The sequence below is a fragment of the Pezoporus wallicus genome, unplaced genomic scaffold (assembly GCF_028554395.1).
Source record: "Pezoporus wallicus isolate ANWC-B61680 ecotype Strahan unplaced genomic scaffold, APGP_CSIRO_Pwel_v1 contig_7379, whole genome shotgun sequence".
NCBI lineage: Eukaryota > Metazoa > Chordata > Aves > Psittaciformes > Psittacidae > Pezoporus > Pezoporus wallicus.
Window position 1 is genome coordinate 334,643 of NW_026642884.1, and position 17,831 is coordinate 352,473.

The window sequence follows — 17,831 nt, forward strand, 5'->3', positions numbered from 1 at the left end:
TTGTAGAACAAGCATTGCTTTTGCATTTTGCTAGCCTAGTCTCTTAAAGAAGCCTAGGTGAAAAATACTAAAGCTATTTTCAGTTACTAGTTGTTTTTCACTGACTAAAAATAACCATTGCTATAAATATGTGGTAGTATTAATGCTGTAAACACTGTGAGGTTTGCACAGGAAAAGCCTAGCAGAAAAAGTGAGTAGCAAATTCTGCACATAAACTAGTTTTGCTGCTAACTGGCAGATCCTGGATGCACTTTGCTGGGAGGGTGGTTAGCAGCATTTTCCAGCTTCCTTCCTTCCAGAATAACACTTGATGATGTTAATAACCACACAGAAGTGTTTGAGAACGAAAATCCAACAAAGCAGCACAGACCCAGCCTTTTGTGCTTTGAATGCCTCTACTGCTTTTATACCTCAGCCTCTCAGACAGCAAGTGTAATTAGGTTATTTGGGCAGTGAGGAGGCAAAAAGAAATAAGGGCTTAATGGTATACTCTGAGCCAGTGTTTTCGCTAAAGCACTCAGCACCCAGTAGCACAGCCAGTTTTCAAAGGAGCTGCTCCTAGCAGCTATTTCAGAGCTTCAGAGCCATTGGGGACTCTGCGGCATGTTGAGGTGGGGATACAGCTGGCACCTGTATACCTAAGGCAGCTTTCATCTGCCTGGACTTGAGAACCAGCAGCTGTCAAGGCTCAGCGGCTCTGTGGCAGATTCCCAGAATCGCCAGCTCCCTGTCTGCCTGTTGCTGCTGCAGGTGGTCTGTGAACTGCCCGCAGACACCCATAGGTGCGTAGTAGCCACATGTCCTCTTGTGTGATGGCTCTCTGGTCCCTGTGCTGTGTGCTGGCACACTGCTTCCACACAGCCTGGAAATCAGGCTGGGGGGCTGGATTTTCAGGTAGGCTGTCTAAAGACAAGCCTGTCTTGATGGCCACCTTATGGTATGGCATGGCATAATCTTGCCTGTGGAAGCATTGACTAGCTGCAGAAGGGCTGCTGGGGACTGCATGCAAAGGTTTGTTAGCCCTGGCTGCATCCGGGGTACCTGGAGTGTGTGTTCTGCAGCAAGAGTCACATGCCCTCAGCAGTGATGCTGTAGCGTGAGAAGATGCTTGCACCCAACCCTAGAGAGAAAAACACCAGCTGGAGAAAGAGTATTCATATAAGAAGGACATGTACAGCAATGACTGTATAGCTATTTACCGATGAAGGTAGTGTAGGTGCTTAGGTACCTTGAAGTATCCACTCCCCTGCACAAGGAAACATAGCACAGTCCCTGCCTGCACTATAATCTTCTTTGCTTGGACATTTCTGAACATCTCACAAATGAATAATGTTGCACTGGGGCATGTGGAAGTCCAGGCAGCTTTGGCTCAGAGCAAGCACAAATATTTACAAGACTTCATGTTTTTGAGTAATTCCGTTGACTTGTGTTGCTTAGTTTTAGCCACATGCTTAAATGTTTGCATATTTAAGCCCTTGGTTGTGTTTCATTTGGGAAGTTGAATTATTGCTTATTGTTTAGATACAGAGTGTTTTGGAGACTTTTAGCCCCCCAGAAGCTTGAGTCTACTCTGGCGACAGGTTTCTTTCTTTACAACAGCACCTTATTTTCTGCTGTGCTCCACATGGGAAAAAAGTGTTCCTGAGTAAAATGTTGATCGGCCTTGCTCTCTTCTAGGGCCATGGGGAGAGGCAGGCTGATTTCATTCTTTGCCTCAGAGGCTTGAAAAGAAGTTACTACCTTCTTCCATTAATTGAAAGCCTTGTTTAATGAGCTGTCAGCTACAACAACCAGCTTGGTTTCACTGTGACCTTGCTGCTTCTTGTCAGCTTACAGAAGCCTGCAGGATGTGCTCTCAGGTTTCTCAAACAAACATGACAATTGCTAGGCAGGTCAAATGTGCTAATGCAGTGGTGTACAGTTTGCAAGCAAAGCTTTGAAACTTAAATAATGTTCTCGCAGCTTTCTATTGTCAGGTCTTTATCTAATGTCTCATCAGATGGTGCTCCATATGTGTCCATCATTTCAGTTGTTTCAGGAAAAAAAAGTGCCTGGCTTTCCAAATAGTTGATTAAATTAGGAAACTGGCTCTCTAAATTTGGTGTAGCCAGACTGGGAGATGTTTTTCCCAATAGGAAGAATTTCTTATTGGGGATGATGGATCTACTCTGATGGATCTACTAATACAAAGGACTTGCTGGATCTGGGCGATGAGTGCACTTAGAGTTAAATCTCGATCCTTTCCCTCAGAAAGAGGGGATAACTACATTGGACTTTTCTGTTTTGCCTTACAGAAGATATTGCTTGAAATATTACAGCTGACACCTGAAATGCTACGTCTGAATTTATGTGCAAGGCAAGACGTATAGTGCACCCTGAGATGAAACTAGCCAGGCAATGTAGCAGGGCTGTAGCAGGAAACTCATAGGAGGGAACACGCTGATGTCTGAGAGGTCCTGGTGTAATTCTGTGTTACTTCAAGGCTGGGGCTTTTATGGTGTTTGTACCTTAGGATAAGCTGTAAGGAGAACAGCAGTACTGCACAAGTATAGTACTAGTGAATTATTCACCAAACCAAAAGTAGGAGGAAGAAGCTCTGTAGGGACCCTTTCCACTGAATGGGACTGAAATGCATTCTTCTAAGAGAATTTAACTTTGTTTTGCTCACAGATCCTTAGGAAGATGTAAGCTCAGGGATCAGAATAAGGTATGGGTGATGGCATGTGTGTCCTGTGCCAGATGTTCCCTGACTTTTCAGCAGGGAGAACAACAGAGGGTGATGTCTTCCAGCCCTCCAGCTCATACAAGAAATGGAGGCCAGATTCCCTTTTAAGCACTGAAAAATGCAACCTGCTCCCCTCTAAATGCATCAAGCTCCTCCTCAGCAGCTTGATGGCGAGAACCCTAAGTCCAGAGGTGGCAGTCTTGGATCCATGTCCCTCCTCTTGATGAAGAGACTCAAGCCCTCATCCTGGGATGCCCTAACTGCAAAGATGTGTTATTCTGGGAAGGAGGGGAGGGAAGCCATCTGGTCCTCTCTTGCTAATGTGCTTCCAGACCTCATCAAACCATTGCATTACACCTGAGAGACTGTTGAGTACATATGATTCCATCCCATGTCATTAAGTTTGGGGACCTGGGTTTCAAGTGCCATTTCATGGTGAATTTGGAGATATTAATGGCATCTTTAGGTTTAGGCAACAGCTAGGCACTTTTGTTGAATCGTATCTTGGAGCTTGGATGTTTTAAATAGAAGCAGGTCAAAGGAGGTGATCCTGCCCCTCTACTCTCTCTTCTGAGACCTCACCTGGAGTATTGTGTACAGATCTGGTGTCCTCAACATAAAAAGGACATAGAACTGTTTGAAACAAGTCTAGAGGAGGGCCACGACTATGATCAGGGGACTGGAGCACCTCCCGTATGAAGACAGGCTGAGAAAGTTGGGGCTGTTCAGCCTGGAGAGAAGAAGGCTGCATGGAGACCTCATAGAAGCCTTCCAGTATCTGAAGGGGGCCTATAAGGATGCTGGAGAGGGACTCTTCATTAGGGACTGTAGTGATAGGACAAGGGGTAATGGGTTAAAACTTAAACAGGGAAAGTTTAGATTGGATATAAGGAAGAAGTTCTTTATTGTAAGGGTGGTGAAGCACTGGAATGGGTTGCCCAGGGAAGTTGTGAATGCTCCATCCCTGGCAGTGTTCAAGGCCAGGTTGGACAGAGCCTTGGGTGGCATGGTTTAGTGTGAGGTGTCCCTGCCCATGGGAGGGGGGTTGGAACTTGATGATCTTAAGGTCCTTTCCAACCCTAACTATTCTATGATTCTATGATTCTGTATAGACATGCACTGTAGTTTGTGACTCTGCCTTCAGCACTGCAACTGCAATGTGAGGGGGTACCTGTGTGACTCAGTTACTAGTAAAATAGGGAAATACCTAAAACTGTACCCAGGAGATAAGTTCCCTAGTGAATATGTTGGCCTAGATACCTATGGGACTTAGGAGCACTAGTTTTTTTAACCTGTAGTCTCAGAGATTGGTTCTACCTTGGGAGTTGATTCTTGGTTCCCCGTTGTCTCCCATGTGTGGACACATTTACCTGAGTCAAGCACGTGTCCCTGTCTTGTGTGTCCTTTGCAGCATGGTTTTGTTCTATAGGCTGACTCTGTTGAAATTGTTTTGTGGGATTTTTGTGTGTCTCACTCTGGCTCACATCTGTTTTATATGAGTATCAGTGTGTTTTCTGGGACTCCTGGTAAAACTATTGAGATCTGAAAGTCAGGCTTCTCTGCAAAAGGATGCACATGATTTGATTAAGATGCCTTTAAAGTCTGTGGTGTGAAGCATGTGAAGCTTAAGTTTGTCTAGTAGTAAATATTTCTTAAATGAAGTTTAATGAGGTTTCCCAGGAAGCAAGTGTCTATCTCACATTGGTGTTAGCTCAGGAGTTGTACCAGAGCTGCAGGAGGAGAAGGTAAAAAGCCCTGTCTGGCTCAGCAGCTGAGTTTGGGAGATGGTTGATATGGCAGTATTTGTAGAGGCAAGCCCTGTCTAGATGAACCACATTAGTTTGTTCCTCTGTAGACATGCCTGCCCTTGGCAGGGGGGTTGGAACTAGGTGATCTTAAGGTCCTTTCCAACCCTAACTATTCTATGATTCTGTGAATGGGGAGAGCCTGCTTTGCCTATCCACTGGGAAGTTGTGTGATTTAATGGTTCTCTGGGAAAAGAAGACAGATTTGGAACCCTAAATGTTGCTGTTGATTGTGTAAAAGAAAGCTATCAGTACCTGCATTTGTGCATCTTCTGCTCTACACCAAGCTCTAGTACATGAGCAGCCTTTTTATAATGATAAAATCTTTAATACTAATTAAAAAATAATTGTCTCTATAAAAACCCCTATCTTTCAAAACTGGGACTGTGATTTTCCACAAGTCTGAGGAAACATGTTTTCCTCTGCAGTCAATGGAAGCTATTTGGTGTCATTGCTTCAGACTGCATATTTACATGCTGAGGGCAATTAGGTAGAGAGGGGGAGTTTTTCAAAGAACAAAACTTGTTGTGATCAAGGTCCTTGGAGTCAAGATCCAGGATTTCAGATACAGTGTAGTTAATTATTTCTGTTCTCTTCCTTTGAATCTGCTTAGAAACTGGGCTTTTCCAAATGAGGCAAAAAACCTAAGCACAAACATAAAGGCTTCATAAAGAAATGTGGTCATTCCTGTCCAAGCAAGCTGGCAGGGCTGTTGTGCACAGCCTGGAAGAGCTCCCAGTGGTACACTGGTATTCCACAATACAGGGTCATTCTCCTGCAGGAAGGTGGGCCATCTGAATGTTTTAATTTCATTAAATATTTCTCTTGTTGTATGGTAGAATATAATGTCGTAACTTTTCCTGATCCTGGAGTCGTATCTCTAAAGTGGATGTTTAGCTTATAAAATACTTAATGATGGATGCTCTTTCAGTAGATCCCAGGAGAATTTTCAGTACTATACATCCATATCACTGTCAGTGCATATACTTTCATTATGTTTTACACCTCTCCCAAATGTCCATAATTTTCCCCATTTAAGGGAAAACAAGAAAGCTTCAAGTCAGAGAAAGTAGCTAGTGACACTCATTAAAACCCCATGCAGTGATAATTTCTTTCTGTGTAATGAAATTGCTCTGAGCTTTACATTGCTTTGCTTTGTCTGTGCAGATAGTTGCAGCAATAATGGCAATCACAGGAATTGTAATGATGGCATATGCAGATGGTTTCCAGGGTGATTCAATTATTGGAGTAGCATATGCTGTTGGATCAGCCTCTACATCGGCATTGTATAAGGTAGGTCATAACTGTTTATTAGTATTCTTCTGTTCTTTAACATTGGATGTTAAAAATGCATGAGTGCAAAGGGAAATCCTTTAAAATAAATGTTTTATTATATTCATCCCTCCTGCATCATTCATATTGTGACCAGGAGATATTGCAATGTCAGGAAATCTACGATGAGGGTAATTAGTTGTTAGCTGCCAAATATTCTGAATGACTTCACTTTATGAGCCTTTAATGAAATCGCCATCGCTATGCTGCGAGGAGTTTGGATAATGTTTTATTCATTTCCGGGTACCACAGTTTATCGACACTATTTTGAAGGGGATTGCCATCTGCAGCAGGTAGGAAAGCCTGACTGCAGGCAGTGCTGCTTTCCTTGAGCAGGGACGGATGGCTCATCCCTGCTCTGCAGTGCAGCTGTCTTGCATATTCTGGTCTCGTGCTGGGCTTGGAGCCCCTGTGTGTGCCTGGTGCATGTGATGCAGGGCTTTGTCCCTTGCTGGAAAGTCCTGGCTGCTCTTGAAGGTGAGGGATGAAGAAGGCAGGGGAGTGTCCAAGTTACGTTGGGCCAAACATGGCTGTATTTATTGTCAGCTTGGAGAAGGTGAAGAAGAGCAGAAGTTTAGACTTGGTTGAAGTGCAATAAGAAGTTACCTCCCAGCTTTAGACTTTGCTTGCCTTTCTAATAAATTTGTTCTGACCATTCACAAGTCACTCACTTGTAACTTTAACCAAAACTTCAGCTTTATACAGGTCTGCATCAAAAGAAGTGTGATCAGCAGATTGAAGTAGGTGATTCTGCCCCTCTTTGCTCTTTTGAGACCCTACTTAAAGCACTGTGTGCAGTTCTGGTGTCCTCAATATAAGAAGGACATGGAGCTGTTGGAGCATGTCAAGAGAAGGGCCATGAGGATGATCGGGGCTGGAGCACCTCCTGCATAAAGACAGGCTGAGGAAGTTGGGGCTGTTCAGCCTGGAGAAGAGAAGGCTGTGTGGAGACCTCATAGCAGCCTTCCAGTATCTGAAGGGGGCCTAACAAGGATGCCGGAGAGGGACGCTTTGTCAGGGACTGTAGAGATAGGACAAGGGGGAAGGGGTTTAAATTTAAAAAGGGAAGTTCACCTTAGATATAAGGAAGAAGTTCTTTATTGTGGGGGTGGTGAGGTACTGGAACAGGTTGCCCAAAGAAGTGGTAAATGCTCCATCCCTGGCAGTGTTCAAGGCCAGGTTGGACAGAGCTTTGGGTGACATGGTCTCGTGTCCCTGCCCATGCAGGGGGGTTGGAACTAGATATCTTAAGGTCCTTTCCAACCCAAACAATTCTGTGATTCAAAGTGTATGAATTTAGGCTCACACAGGACAAATCCTCCCAGAGGCTTGTGCTGCCTGTGAGCCTGAAGTGAGTCCCTTGAGGGAAGGCTTTCCTCTCTCAGCAGGGTCATGCTATGGAAGTCACTGGAGTCCCCTCACAAATCCTAACAGTGCCAAGCACAGCCCAAATCCTATAACATGGTTGCATGGTGTTGTCCTTGCATTCTTAGTTGCACTGGCTCCTCATGGCATTTTGCATTAAGCTTCGTTACACAGATTCACCTGCCATAGAATCATAGAATGGTATATCCCCACATAATAAGGTGGTACCCTCCTGTGCTAAAATGCAGGAAGGGGCAGAAATCAGACCAAAGATCCCCATTCAGAACTCCTCTGTAGGAAAGGGCCAGGTTGTGACACACTGGCCTAGTCAGGGCTGTACTGTGTCCTCGTCTCCCCAAGGGACTGAAGACTCTGTGCAAGGAGAATTTTGACAAGCATGACATCTGAAACGCTCCTCTCTTCTCTCCTTTACAGGTTTTGTTCAAAATGTTTCTTGGAAGTGCAAACTTCGGGGAAGCGGCACATTTTGTTTCTACCCTGGGCTTCTTCAATTTAATTTTCATCTCTGTTACCCCAGTCATACTGTATTTTACAAAAGTGGAGTACTGGTCCCCCTTCTCTGCTGTTCCATGGGGTTACCTCTGTGGAGTAGCTGGACTCTGGTTAGGTATGTGATAAAAAAATGGACTAATTTTCCAGTTCTTCTCCCTCCCACCCTAATACAAAATCAGGCTCAGACACAAACATTTTCCCCTACCCCTTTAAGCAGCAGAGCTCTCTCATAGATTAAATCTGAGCCCTGTGCAAACAGGTACCCCTTGATAAATGATTCATGATTTTCATAAGAAGCCTTAGTATTAACAGTAAACATGAAGCAGTCGTATGAATTGTCCAGTTTTCATCTTTATACTCCTACCATAATTTCATTAGTATTTCACTGTCTCTGTCACAGTTTGATTGATTGCTATAAATCCAGTTTCAAAGGGCCATGTGTACCCTGTTGGTTCCTGGTGTGCTCTGTGGAGTGTGTGCTCTGACACAGACACCCACAGTGCTGAGGCACCTTTCTGTGGGTGCTGCAGGGCTCTGGGCAGAGCTCGCACAGCTTTGCATCAACCTGCAAAGGCTAGTGCTGTTTCATTGCCTGTGGTCTTCACCTCCCCTCTGCCCTTCCACAATGCTCCCTCTTTCAGAGCCGCAATTGCTATCCTCTAGCCTGACAGAATATAGAGTTGGATTCAGCCCAGGGACGTTTTAATTTCCAGATGTAACAACATCCTTTCCTTTAGTAAAGTCTTTATTATTTTGTAATTGAAGATGTTTTTGTCTCCCCTGCAAGTGTATTAAATGGAAACAAAAAGGATGTAATTGGCCAGTACATAGCCCATCCATGCAGCCATCCCAAGACGTGGTTGGGCTAACAACTGGCAGCACCTTGTAACTGCTCTAACCAGAATTGCAGCTGCTCTGTGAGCACCTAAGGGACAAAAGTAGGGATAATTTATCACCCAGCTATCTACCCAAGCATATAATCCCAGGCACGAGGGAAAAACCTTGCAGAGTGAGCAGGCTTCCTCCTTTTACATAGGGGACTCATCAGCAGGTCTGAGTGGGGAACTTGTGGTCCTGCCACAACAGACAGAACTAGTCCCTGGCTGCGAGAGCTGGAGGAGCACCCTAGGGAATGGTGTGAAAATCAAGTTTTTGCAATTTGTTTTTGATCTCTCAAGGAAATTGGAGTTGGCTGGGAATGCTGTCATGTAAAAACCCTCAACCCATTTGGGGTACATTTGTACTTCTGTCAGCTTTCATTCTGCCTTCAGCATGGCAGAAAGACCATAGTCTCACTCCAGTCTGCTTAGTTCACAGTTAACTTCATCAGGTAATTGTATTTAGCATCCTTTAGATCATGAATTCCTGCTGCTATCACCTTTGGCATGTGGTTGAGGTAGAGAGGGGCAGGGCCTTTCCTCAGTGAAAAGTCTTACTAAGACAAGGACAGGACAGCCTCAGTCAAAATGGGGAAGCTGGGATCACATCATTCTGGTAGGAGAAGTGATGGCTTATGGCAGCAAAACTGGGTTGTTGGTGTCTGATTGAAGCTTGGACAAAGCTGTGAAATACAGTGTGATAACGGTGGTATTACAGTTAGTGAAAGGGCATGCAGACCTCCCTCTTCCCTCATACAGAACTGCCCCTCATTTCACACTCATATATAAAAAATTAAAAATTAATCACTGTGACAACTACATCACTGTGGTGTGCATACTGAGCATGCATCATACTTGTAGGGTCAAGGTGGAGGACAAAAGCCTCAGTGTAGTGTTTTTCTCCATAAATCACATACTACTTTCTCTGTTTATCCCTAGCTTTCAATATTCTGGTTAATGTTGGTGTCGTGCTTACATACCCCATTCTGATCTCAATTGGCACAGTGCTCAGCGTCCCTGGAAATGCAGGTACAAGTACCATGGTTGTTAGTAGAAAAATAAACACACGGGCATGCAGATAGCAGAAGTTTATTGTCTACATAGTCAGAGTCTGTTGTCACAAGTTTCAAAAGCAGTTTGGTCTCCTATGGCTTCTAGAGATACTCCTGGTGATGGTGGGTGTTTCAGATGGCAAAAGCATTTGGGTTTTGTCTTGCCTCTTTCTCTGGGAGTGACAGGGTACATCCATACCATGCAGGGGAGAGAGCAGGCTGATCCCCAGCCAATAGCCCAAAGCTGCTGGCTGCTGCTGAGAAATGGTGGGGCCAGTGTGCTGCTGCAGCAGCTCAGCACTGTGCTGGTGACTTGCCGTGGAGCAGCAAGGCAGTATGTATATGTGGAAGTTTACTTCAGAGTCATATCTTATTGAATAGCCTCTGTCTCCTCCTTCACCTTCTTAGCCTCGCTACTCCAGGTATTTGAGGATGTTTTCAAAGAAACGTCTATTTTTATAGGAATACAGGTCAGAGCTATTAAACAGTCAGTACCGGAAAAAGGCTGCTGAAGGGCTCAGCTGCACTATTGTTGCTGGTTGTGGAGCTGGGAGGCTGGGCACAGAGGCATCGACTCCAGCTTTCTGACCTGCATAATGCTCTCTCCCCATCCCTGGTCTGTGCAGCCCAAGGAAACGTTACACTCAGGTAACCTGCTGTAGATAGAGGGTTAACATAAAGTAGCTTCCCTCTCAGAGCAAAAATTAAAACCTCGAGGTTTAGACCAGCTCTATAAAGCTTCCTTGGAGCCTACATGAAAGTGGTTAGGCACAGAGGAGACGTGGCACTTCCAGTACTACGTGGCCAGGTCAAAGCTGTTCTTAACTCAAGGAGCTGGTCACTGTAGGGGATTGAGAGGAACATGGCCAGAGTGCAACACACAGGTTATGGACATGTGCCAGGCTGGTCTGATGCTGTAGTTCAACCTGCTGCAGTCTTGACAGCATTGTCATTTCTTCTTCACAGCTGTGGATCTGTTAAAGCACAAAATGATCTTCAGTGTAGTGAGATTGGGAGCCACCATCATCATTTGCATTGGGTTTCTGCTCATGCTGCTTCCTGAGGAATGGGATGAAATAACCCTGCGGTTCATCAACAGCTTGAAAGAGAAGAAAAGTGAGGATCATGCCGATGACATCACAGACTCCAGCGTACACACAAGAAGCAGAAGCAGAGCTAATGGTACAGTGTCTATACCACTAGGTTAGGGGTGGTGGACTTCAACTGCACGCAGATGTATATTCTGTGAATATAGCTTAAATTTCCCACTACTTGTATGCTTAAAAATGACATTTACTCTGAAGAGGGATGGACTGTAAGATAAGAGAAGTACATCTATAATAAATGTTTACATTTATACACTTATCAAGGAACGGGTGTAAATAACTACAATAAAATGTTTTGTAATAAAAAAACATTTAAGCTTGTGTCTTACTGAATTGGTGCATTTAAAATATGAATCAAGTCTACATTGTTTATCTCCTTTTGCTGGCAAAAGTAGAGCCATTCTCAAGGATACAAATCTTGGATATTTCCAACTAAATCTCAGAATTCAACATGTCAACTTAACTTTCAATAATGTGACCTTTCAGTGAGGTAGTACTTTTGGAAAGCCATTTCAAACCTCTCCTGGCTTTTTTGAGAATCCACTTCTGCAAGAGGCCAATGTTCATGTCAATATTAGGAATTATTATCAGACTAAATATTCTATGAGGTGCAAAACATTAATTTTTTGTTACGTTGTGTTATTGTGAAATGTGATGAAAGTTATGTTGCACAAAACCTGGACATGCTACAGTGCTATTAGCTCGGAGACATGGCTCTGCAAGGTTGTCTCCTCTCTGTTGAATACTGTACCTGCAGGCAGTGGGAATCCATGGCTTGGTACTGATGACTGATGTCTCAACAAATGTGACACCCAGGATATGACTGGGGGCAGTGGTATGGGCAAGCACTGCTGAAACACCTTGCTTCCCAGTCCAGTTGGAAGAGAGAATTCCATAGCTGAGCATAGGAGAACCATATATTTAAGGTGAGTTGTTGCTGATTAAAACAGTTGAAAATAGTTTTGCTAGTTTGTGGATTTGTAGGAATTCTAGCAGCCCTAGTCACACAAACTGAGTACTGAGCTGGTGCTGATGATGCCCTCCACTCCAGAAGGATGATCAGCTATGATCTAAGGGCTATGATCAGCCCTTAGGCAGCTTCACGCCTTATCCCAGCCTTTGCTAAAGAACCGACCCCACTCATGGCACTCTTTGTCTGCTCTAGCCTGTGACTCTTTAGCTGCAAACATCCTATTAACCTGGACCCACCAAAGCACCCATAGCTTCTCTCCCCTGACCAGGCTCCAGCGCTAGCCCCTCATTCCTTCCAGTCATTCTGAGCTGTGCCTTGTCCCAACACCAGCTTCCTAGCAGTGTCGCTGGATTTTGGGTGCCTTTAGTAAGTAGCAGTAAAGACAAGAATAGCCTTATTTTAGCTCTTCTTCTCCCAGAAAAGCTGCACTCCCAGCTGAACAAGCTTCTCAGGAGAGACTTACCCTGTACCACCAGCATCCCAAGGAAATGTCAGTTCCTATTTTATAGAGCTCTTGGCCCAACAAGTATGTTTTCTTAACCTCCACAGTGGAAAAGCCTTTCAAAAGTCAACACAAACCAGCCAAGCTGCACAGTTCTCTGAGCAGTGCCCTAGGGCTGGACTGGTCCCAGAAGCAGAGGAAGCAGTGGTGGGGCTGAAGGGTGGTGGGCAGCCAGTGTGTCCCCATAGCCATTAGGGCTGACTACTGCTGCAAACAAATTTATGTAAGTAATAACAAAACCACTTCTTTTGGTTTACTCTCTTCTATTTGAGGGTTTTTAATGTTCCTGTCTAAACTGTTCCTTGCAACCAGTAGAGCTAACAAAACCAGTAGAGCTAACAAAATATAATTAAAAAAAAAAAACCAAACTAACAACCCCAAAACAAAACCAACCAAACTTGGGCTCTTCCATTACATGGCTACAGAATTAGGTCTGTAGAAACCAACCCAACCAATCATCCCCTTTGCACTAAACCCATCTGGAGAAGATGGGCTCAGCTGTTTGTCTACTGCTTTTGAAAGGAGTTAGACATTTAAAATATTCTATAAGAAGTGAATTATATTGAACAGGAGATATGATGTGATGAAAACAAATAGCACATGGGAGCTTGGGCATGAGCCCAAGTCAATTTTTGGACTCAATATATTCATTTACATTACTAGATAGTTTTAGTGATGTGTTCTACTGAAATTTAGCTTCTGCCAAATCGAACATATGGGAATAAGAAACATTTCCTGTTAGTATGCATTGCTGAGTACAAATTTGGCAAGCAGCCTCATGGCCGCATCTTCAAGCCCAGGACTGGATCCTTCAAGGAACCTAATTGAGGATTCAACAGGGAACATCATGCAAAACCTATATTTCAGTCTATTTTTTTCTACTTCAGATGTTTCACGGCCAGGGTCACTATGCCAACCTGTCACTCTCAGTCAGCAAAAGCCGCTGTAGTACGCTTATGATTTATGCACATGAATAAATCTTATGAATTATGCTGCTCACGTGCCCTTTATGTGCATTTTTAATCCAGTGGTGGTTTTGGTCTGGGGTTACCTAATACCTTGTTGGGTTCTTTCTCTGTCTCCATGAAGGTAAGCCATGAACCGTTCTTTTCTTGTTGAGTTGCAGCTGCTGCTGATCGTTGTGGCCTCCTTATCTCCTGGTTTGCGCATATGGTGTACCTGCTTGCCAGCAGAGCATGGGACACTGAAGTCCCAGACCTCAAATAAACATTACCCGTCAACAACTAAAACATCAGTGTATTACCAATGTTCTTCTCATACTAAAGACAAAACAGCACTGTACTAGGAAACAATCCTAAGAAAATTAACTAACTCTATTCCAACCAAAAGCGTATCTATATGAAAGTGCATATATGAAAGTGCACAGGTTGCAGGCTAAGGCTGCAGCAAATCTAGCTACTCATACTAAGAAGGTAAAGCTAAGCAAACAGCATACTAATCTACACAATATTATAACTCTAGAAGTGACTTCTTCTATTTAAAACTTACTTAAGCTAACAACTAATATGTCTCAACACTCTCTACAAGCAAACCCTGTGCCTGCCCCTTTCCCAGGGACCAGTGATCACCCTTGATTTCCACAGGGAGAAAATATGTGTAGCTCTGACCCATGCAGTCACCTTCCACCTCACATCAGGCTTAACAGACACCATCTAACCCAAACCAAGCTTTCTGTTCAGAGCAAGCATCCCTCGTGTTGCTGCCTGCACATTGAACAGGGCTAAGGTTCTACAGAAGGCTTTCCGCTCTCCGCTGCCACTATGCTTCTCCCAGCCCCTGCTGAGGGTGAGCAGGAGGGATTTGCTTCTTCATCCTTCCCCCACCAGCAACTCCAGACAACTCTGCCACTGCAGCCACAAGTGCCCCAGATCCCCAGAGGCAAGCAGGTACCTAATCCCTCCAATACATCACTTCCAGATGCTGTCCAGGGGTGTTCATCCTGCTCAGCTATTCCCTATGGCCCCCTCCTTCACCTGCTGCCCAACCAGCAGTTTTTTCCTCCTTACTGAGTGAGGAAGGTAATTGTTTTCCCTAGAGTCCCTCAGCTCAGCCTTTCAGCTGGAGAAAACCCATTAAAACCCAAGAAATCAGACAATAAATGGAGGCTATTTTGCATGATGGTGCTGACAATCCATCAAAGATATGCAAACCAGTAATCACACCCATCAAGTGACTGATCAGATGTGTTAGTTCCGCTGCTGTGGATGTCTCTGATGAGCCCTTCTACCATCTCCAGCAATGTGAGGGCTTCATTTCAGTTGTGCTGCCTCATTTGCACCCCAAGGAAAATGGCAGTTTTGTCTGGCAGCTGCATCATCAGATTCTCCTTCACACCAGGGCCTGGCTCCCTGGAAGGAAAACAAAACATGCTGCGAATAACCCATCTCGAGCATCGCTGCCTGCACATGTCCTCTCCAGAGGGCTCGACAACCAGGCACTGCAGACAATGTTATCTCAGCACCACTGGTACCGTCAGCCTTGGCTAATTAAGATGAACATCCCCTGTTAATACAAGCAACAAGCAGAGGAGGGAGGAACAAGCCGTATTTCTCAACTTTACAGATGTGTAATAATGTGATCCATTAGCTGTACTAGTATGTATTCCAGACAGTGAATGGTGCTGGATTATTTTCCTCTCTTCACTGCTCCATTTGTTCATGCTGTTGCTCCCTATACTTGCTGCAAGCATGATAAACAGCAAGCCTATTTGCATCATTAATGGTCATCTCTTAACAGAGATTTGCATAAAGTCCAGGTGTTATTTTGGCTAAAATCCATGCTGCCCCATTTCCATCTCCTCCTGTGCCTGTGCTTTTTGTAATTTAAAACTAAATTTTAAGGCAGAGAAATTATCTTTAAAGCAGAGAAGTTTTAAGGCAGAGGTGGTTCACTGCTGCAGTTCAATGTTAGACTAGTGCCCCGTGCCAAATCCTTCCCTTGATTCACCACTGCTCCATGTGCAAAGAATAATAAACTCTGCCTCTCAGTGGGAAAAACCCTGCCCAAGTTATGACACTGCCCTACCCTTGAGCTTTTCCTGGTATCTTCCTCACAACAAGGGTATCAGAGCACTCAGGGGTCAACATTTCCATTTTGACTGAAAAAAATCTGCTGGAAAATCCAATTCCGGTGAGATAAGTGTCACTTACAGGTTCCAGCTGAATTTGGTGGAGGATTTCAGGCAATTAATGAAATGGGAGAAAGGTGGAAAGAGCTTCCAGCCCTCCTGGTAGGGACCACATGCTGTCCCTAACAGCGATCTATGGGACCAAAGCTCCTTGCATCACCATGTTTCCACAGCACAGCACTTGGGAATCAAAACAAACCTTAAATACAGATAAAAGACTGCATTAAGTAACACCCCAGTTAAAAAAAAAAAAACCACTATGAGCTTCACATCACCAGGAGGTCAGTAATAAAGGTAGTCCTGAGCTTCAGGTTGGCTTTAGGAAGCATTTCTTTACTGAGATGGTGGCCAAACATTAGAACGGGCTTCCTGAAGTGGTTGGTGCCCCAAACTTGTCAGTGTTTAAGAAGCATTTGGACAACACCCTTAATACCATGCTTTAACACGGTCAGCCCTGAACTGGTCAGACTGGACTAGATGATCATTGTGGGTCCCCTTCCAGCTGAAATAGTCTGTTCTGTTCTACCTCAACACATCCTTCCCTTCATCCAATCCATCAGTTGGTGCTAAAGCCAGGTTTAAGTGAGGGGGTTAACACAGCATCACTTTGTGCTGTAGCAAGGCTGCCCCTGCTCACTCTCAAGCTCAGCAGGTTAATGCCAGTAGCCACAATCATCACTGCACATGCAAAGCTCACCCAGCAAACCCCCCAGCATCCACACAGCACCCTGCTCTCCAGGGAGCTCTGGTAAAGGTGTGAAGGGGTAATTCTGGCTCAGCAGTTTCAAGTAATAATATTTGGAAGCCTCTCCCAGTACCACTGGGCCCTTATGGAACCCTGTTCAACCCCAAATTTGCTCTCAGTTTGCCCCAGCAACCTGCAGGAAGGGTGTCTTTTTGAAGACTGTTTTTTAGGGATTTATTGAGAAAAACTGGTCATTAACTGATGCAGCATCAAGGTGGTGCCTCTTCACCCAGAGATGAAGTGCTTGAAGCTATATTAGTCTTGGATACACCTGTCCCTTTGATCTCCCCTTCCCTAAATCACTGTATGACAGGCTGTGGCAATTGAGGAAACCCATGTGGCTTGGAAAGAAACCTGTCCAAAAGGGGGTGTTTACCAGCATGGGGAGCAGGGGGATCCAAGAGTACTCCAGCAGGCCAGGGCCACAGCACTGCATCCAGGTGAAACACCCAGATACAGGAGGATGGATGCTAGCTTGAAATCCACATGGGTTTTCCACTGCTCTGACACATCCATCACTGCATTTAATTCACAGTTTTCCCAAGCTGCTTAACAGGAATGACCTGTTCTCAGCAGGGGAGGAGGGAGTAAAAAAACCCTAAAAATAGATAAGTAGACATGGGAGGGAAGCAGGGCACTGATTTTATATTTTCATTAGAAAAAGAGGAAAAAACAAACAAACAAAACCTAAAATGAAACCTAAGCTCTTCTGCTCCCTCCCGCCCTGTGTGACATATTGTAAAGCAAAGTCACAAGTGATGTTGGTACCTTGTGGCTTAAACGTGAACCTATTGGGTTGCTCCAGTAACCCAGGATTTCTTCTGGGAAGTGTCACTCCTGGCCAGTGGTATTTTGCAGTGGCTATGGGCACTCAGCTCCCCACTTCTGGGAAGGGGAAGTGCTTCATCTGTGGATCTACTGGCCATAAGTAACAGATGCTTGGCTCTGCCATAACCCTCACTTCCCTGTGCAATCCTCCTCCCAGCAGTCCTCTCCCAGGAGGAAAAGGCAAAAGAGGCCATAATTGCTCCAAACCTATGCAGGATCAGTCCAGGAAATCCCAGTGAGGTAAGCTTCCACTGAAGGAACCCCAGCGCTGATGCCATTTTGGGGTCTCCCTTGCACTGTTGTGTTTGCTGGTTTCCACGTCTTTTTGCAGCACAGTCCTGACCTCCTCCCACAACCCTACTGCTGCCATAAAACCCACCCTGCACTATTAATCTTGTTGCGTAAGTAATCCTCCCTACATATTTTCCAACCACTCCACCTTGGAAATGAATGACTACACACAGTTTTGAGTAAAACTTGAACCCCCTCACCCAGCTTGGGAGCCAGTGTGGAAGTACAGATCTTTTCCTTACACACCGATCCTGCTGCATTTGGCCCAAATCCTGCAGGAGCTCCACAAGTGCATAATATGGCTCACTTGGGCCCACATTTTCAGGTGGGTTTGTGCTAAAGCTGCATTTTTTCCAACAGTGCTGTCAGGAGCTCCTCAGCCAGCCCTCATCCTCATGCTACTTTTTCCATGCAGTGGGAGATGCTTTCACCCTTCTGGTGCTCCAAGGATTAAATTTCCTTAAAAATCTTAATATTTATCAAAATAGCTGCCTATATAAATAACTCCAGGTCAGCCAACAGCTAGCTGAGGTGGTGCCCCTAGCTGAAAATCACTTGTAGGTAGAAA

At 44.7% G+C, this 17,831-nt stretch overlaps 2 protein-coding genes across 4 annotated transcripts in view; both read left to right on the top strand.

The window, feature by feature from the left end:
- Positions 1-11,039, top strand: part of SLC35F4 (solute carrier family 35 member F4) — a 128,194-nt gene extending 117,155 nt beyond the window's left edge. For all 3 annotated transcript variants that reach the window (XM_057433054.1, XM_057433055.1, XM_057433056.1), the window contains 4 exons: positions 5,698-5,823; positions 7,663-7,855; positions 9,558-9,647; positions 10,637-11,039. In XM_057433054.1, coding sequence (XP_057289037.1) covers positions 5,698-5,823; positions 7,663-7,855; positions 9,558-9,647; positions 10,637-10,878 — 651 coding nt within the window. In that variant the 3' untranslated portion in view covers positions 10,879-11,039. The remainder of the gene's footprint in view (positions 1-5,697; positions 5,824-7,662; positions 7,856-9,557; positions 9,648-10,636) is intronic.
- Positions 1-17,831, top strand: part of EXOC5 (exocyst complex component 5) — a 210,129-nt gene that overhangs the window by 58,426 nt on the left and 133,872 nt on the right. The window lies entirely within an intron of this gene.